Consider the following 4,772-nt stretch of genomic DNA (forward strand, 5'->3'; position numbering starts at 1 on the left):
TATCACTCCAGCGCCCGGCCCGGCCGCTGCTGCTGCTCGCTCCTGCTTTGTTGTTTGTCCCTGCAGGGCTGATTGAGCAGCGCGTGACTGACGGCCCGCGGGGGTGTTGTCCAATCAGCGGTCTGCCCCGCGCCCAATGGGTGAGTCCTCTCTGCTATTGGCTGAGGCGAGTGTGGGAAAGAATGCAGAGAGGGTTTCACACGAACTGGGAGCACGCGAGCCGTCTATAAGTACCGCAGCGGCGTGTGTCGGCGGCAGAAGCGGAGATACGTCCTGCACGACGCAACGCACGCTCCCGTACTCAGATGACAGCGCAGTGATAACAAGCGATATAACGCAGACTGATCGGTGGACCCGACTGTCGCGCATCTCTTATATGTTCTGCAGCGACACATAAAGAATTTTTTTTTCTTCTTTCCTGGCGCTTCCAAAGAGGATTTACTTCTTTTACGCATTTTCCCTGCTTTGATCAATAATGCCAGCTGACACTATGGAAAAGCAGACGGCATCTCCTATTGCCGGTGCCCCTGCAAACGGATCACACACACCGGACAAACCGAAAAATGCCAGCGAGCATAGAAAAGTAAGTATTTTTGATTGTTTTCACATGCAAAGATATTATGTGTGTATTAAGTGGGAACGTGTTTATAAAAAGTTGAGTTTGTCATTCAGTTGGGTGTAATACACGCAGTCTGCAAGTTGACATCTGCTCTGGTTGAACATGAAATTTATAGAGAATTGTTTATTCTTTGCAGTCATCCAAACCCATCATGGAAAAACGCCGCAGAGCAAGAATAAACGAAAGCCTTGGGCAGCTCAAGACACTCATCCTGGACGCACTTAAAAAAGACGTAAGTTGAATTTTGATGGCTTTAACAACTGTTTCTCCTTTGTTATTTATTATTTTTGAATGTGCCTTGGATACATACTCAACTTTTAATGTCATCTTCCACAGAGCTCCAGACACTCCAAGCTGGAGAAAGCAGACATCCTGGAAATGACAGTGAAGCACTTGAGGAACCTGCAACGCGTACAGATGAGTGGTAAGTTTATTTAATCATACAAGTGGGTCCAAAACAGTATGACGCCACTAGGAAGTCACTGGAAGAGTCACAAAACCACGAATGCGTCACTAATATCTGTCATCTCTCTCTCTCTTTCCTCCCCCAGCAGCACTCTCAGCAGATGCTACCGTCCTGAGCAAATACAGAGCAGGATTCAACGAGTGCATGAACGAGGTCACCCGCTTCCTGTCCACCTCAGAGGGGGTGAACACGGAGGTGAGGTCGAGGCTCCTCAACCACTTGTCCAGCTGCATGAGCCAGATGATGTCCATGAACTACCCGCAGCAGGCCCCGTCCCAGCAGGCGCACCTGGCACAGCCCCTCCATGTGCAGCTCCCATCCACTCTGCCCATCAGCGGCGCCGCCATGGGCTCCAAACTCAGTCCTGCAGAGGCCGTCTCCCCCAAGGTCTTTGGTGGGTTCCAGCTGGTGCCCGCAACCGACGGACAGTTCGCTTTTTTGATCCCTAACCCGGCCTTTGCCTCCGCCACAGCCCCTGTTATCCCTCTTTACGCAAACGCAGGAGTGCCTGTTGCAGTTAACGCCAGTCCGGTGCACGGCGGCTCGGCACCGACTGCAGCATCTCCAGTCCACGGCATGACGTCCTTCTCTGGGGGGTCCCAGGCGGTCAGCCCGGTTGGGGTCAGCACCGGCTCAGAGAGCAACGAGCCTGTGTGGAGGCCTTGGTAGCGTAAAGGCTAAGAGACTCATGTGAAACCAGTTTGCATTACTTTTCCAGTTTAGACTTTTAACTGACTGCACACAAGGCTGTTGCGGGGGTTTGAACCTGTGACTTTTCCGCTACGGGACGGTAACTCTAACCACTTAATACCCACCCGTAGTTCTAATTGTTTCGTTTTATGGAACAGGGGCCTTAGATGGCACAACGTTTTTATCATTTATTGCCTGATTCCAAAATTTGGATGTTGGTGATAAATATGCTGTACACGCAGATGGAAGATTTATAGGATTTTTTGTTATGAAGTACTTTTTATGAAAAGGTTTAGTTTTGTACAGAGTTGTTATTGATTGTTATACCAAAGCTGTGTTTTATATTCCTTGTTGTTTTTGTGTTGAAAGGAAAAAAACTGAAGTTGGGTGATGGCCCATTGTTTTAATAAATGAGATTTCAGAAATTAATTTTCTTGTCTACAGCCTGTTTCTATTATTGTTTTGTCACACTTTGATTAAGGATGTAAAGAGTCTTTCTGTAGTCTTTTAGGCCGGTGCGTAAAACATTTGCGTAAAAGCTCAGAAAATGATAAATTAGAGAATATAACACACCCTCAGCGGTTTCAGCCAAAGCCAAAACGAAATACAAACTATTAATAATGTTCCCAATATCAACTCCTATAGCCTATCAATTAATCTACTAAGTTTTAACTGGCCATCTTGTCACCAGTTTGGCGGGAGCTCTTTACATCTGGCCCACTGGAGAATGGTCCAGGGGACAATGGGGGTGTATTTTTCTATTGCTATAAAGGTAATTAAAAGTTTGAAAAGGGTCTCATCCTGTATGCAGCGGGAGCTTTAAGAAGTCTTAAACCCTATTCATGAGCCTGGGAAATGCGCTCAGGGGTTAATGTCACTAACAGATTGCCTCAGTGAAAGGAGAATATGGAAGGATCTTCGCTTCCTTTTGTGTATCAATTGTTCAATCCCACTCCCAGTGGGCCTACACCTCAATAAAGGAGAAAACGAGGGAACTTGGATAGTTTTGGTGTGAGAGCGGGGAGGTCTGACTGAAGTCGGGGCAGATAAATCAACCTGTTGCAGCACATTTGTAAGATTAGAATTTACTCTCACTGTCTCTCTCTCTCACACACTCATGATCATTTAAATTGGCTTAAAGTTTGTGGCCATCTGTAGGTGCCTTTTCCTCACAGCTCTACACACTTTTCTGTGTATTAAAGGTCTCCATCTCTCTCTCTCTCTCTCTCTCTTCCCCGCGTCTCTGTTTATCCATGGGTGTAAACTTATCTTCCTCCAGTGAGTGGGCTCCGGAACTAGGAGACGTATTTCTGTGTCGGGCGGCGTGGCGCTAGCCGTGTGTCAGCCACTTGCAGTCGGCGGGCCCCTTTACTTGGGATTATGTTACAGCTTGGTGACCGCCGGTCAAAACCCCTCAACATTTAATACTCCACTGGCGCGCCGTGGGTGCGCATGGCTGGCACAGGCCAAAAGCAAGTGGGTTTTAAAGTGTTTCTTAGCCCTGACCACCAGCACATAAGATAAACATTCTCACTGCTTTCTTCAATCCAAAATATTTAGGTTGCAAACTTGAAGCTATCTCATGCACAAATGTAACCACATCCGTGTTCAGACGGCTCATATTCCTTCCAAAAAACAACCTTATCTCCTCGGAACAGTGAAAAAACACAATATTCGCTGTTTCTAATATTTCAAGTTTTGCGAGGCCTGTATGCCACTTTACAGGTGAGAAGTGATTACTGACATAAAGATTTGCCTATTAAATCAAGATATATATATATATATATTACAGTTTCTTTGCATTGTAAATAAATAAAAATATGTCACGGTATGTTCAACTCTGAAGAAAAATGAAAAGTAGCCTACGTTGTTGACAAAACAATCTAACAAAAGTAAGGTTGTCAACTTGGCGTACGTGACTTGTGATGGGTGTTTTTGAACTGATAACGCACAACTCCTGGTATTCATCTGCGTTTAACAGTTTGACTGTCTTGCTAATTCATGTAGTTGCGTTCTCGCTGTCACCCTTGAGTGCCAGTGCCCTGCAGATGACACCGTCGATAAATGGCATGTGAAAGCCCAGTGCCAATGATGTTTAAGAAGCTTCCTTTTGCAAGGAGGCATAGTGAAACACCAGTTGGCAGCGTGTGTGGGTTCTGCGGTTGTTCCTACTGCCTTCGTGTCTGAGTTAATAGTTCAGAGATGCCTTTGTGGAGCTGAGGTCGTGAGAACCGAGCGAACTAGTCTGCCTGCGGCCGGGCACAGTGCCAGTCAGTAAATCCCCGCTGGCAGGCTCAGGTCGTGCAGCCGCTCTGCAGAGGTGAGGAGGCGAACACACACACACACGCGTGGCCGCCAAGAAGCGAGCCTGGTCCGGTGTAAACATGAGGGATCTTGGATCCAACTGCATCCACTCCCAAGAGAAGTTGACTGAGTCCATCTATTTTTATATGGCAACATTTTGTAGGCTATTAGTCTTTCACTGCAGCAAGTCAGGTTAAAGCTGCTAGACGTCTGCTGCGGTCTTCAGAGTGTTAGGAAATATGCAGGAAGATAAAAAAAAAATACCGAGTAGGCCTACATACTGTTTGCATTGATGAAATCAAAGAGAAAAAGCATTATGTTAAATAGAAAGAGACCGTCAGATCAAGTTTGGAAAGTTTCATATACTTAGGCAAGAAGAAAGATAAAAACAACACACACTATTAGTGTGAACACATAATGGCACCGTATAGGCTAAAATAGCAAAATAGAAATGTAGGCTGAAATAGTCTATATGTGAATTTACAGATGTCTGTTGCTGAAAGTAATGTATATCCAGGTGGACTGTTTGAATCCTCATTCTTGATTTTCTGCCTTGCTCAACTCACTGAGCTGCAGTTAATTTGTTTTGTATTTAGTTAATTTGTTTTTATCAAATATAAATCGAAACAGGCGGGAATCCCTCTCTGGTGATGAAAGGGATTCCTATAGGGGGCTGAATCTCCCTCGGGGATG

The 4,772-nt window shown here is 45.8% G+C and overlaps 1 protein-coding gene across 2 annotated transcripts; it reads left to right on the forward strand.

The window, feature by feature from the left end:
• Nucleotides 1-228: 228 nt before the first annotated feature.
• Nucleotides 229-2,204, forward strand: her9 (hairy-related 9). Of its 2 annotated transcripts, none has more exons than XM_067591972.1 (4): nucleotides 229-583; nucleotides 756-851; nucleotides 956-1,043; nucleotides 1,174-2,204. In XM_067591972.1, exons 1-4 carry the CDS (start codon nucleotides 476-478, stop codon nucleotides 1,752-1,754), a joined length of 873 nt encoding a protein of 290 aa, XP_067448073.1. In that variant the 5' UTR covers nucleotides 229-475; the 3' UTR covers nucleotides 1,755-2,204. The 2 variants fall into 2 exon arrangements, with proteins under 2 accessions (XP_067448073.1, XP_067448072.1); XM_067591971.1 differs by having other exon boundaries at nucleotides 231-583; nucleotides 1,171-2,204.
• The last annotated feature ends 2,568 nt before the right edge of the window (nucleotides 2,205-4,772 follow it).

Source organism: Thunnus thynnus, chromosome 6, assembly GCF_963924715.1.
Source record: "Thunnus thynnus chromosome 6, fThuThy2.1, whole genome shotgun sequence".
Taxonomy (NCBI): Eukaryota; Metazoa; Chordata; class Actinopteri; order Scombriformes; family Scombridae; genus Thunnus; species Thunnus thynnus.

What these genes read in the sequence shown, in the direction of transcription:
- her9 (XM_067591971.1), top strand. Translation starts at nt 476, where the DNA reads ATGCCAGCTGACACTATGGAAAAGCAGACGGCATCTCCTATTGCCGGT. An exon ending in ATGCCAGCGAGCATAGAAAA is followed by an intron (nt 584 to 755) that starts GTAAGTATTTTT and finishes TATTCTTTGCAG; the next exon opens with TCATCCAAACCCATCATGGA. An exon ending in GCAACGCGTACAGATGAGTG is followed by an intron (nt 1,044 to 1,170) that starts GTAAGTTTATTT and finishes TTCCTCCCCCAG; the next exon opens with CAGCACTCTCAGCAGATGCT.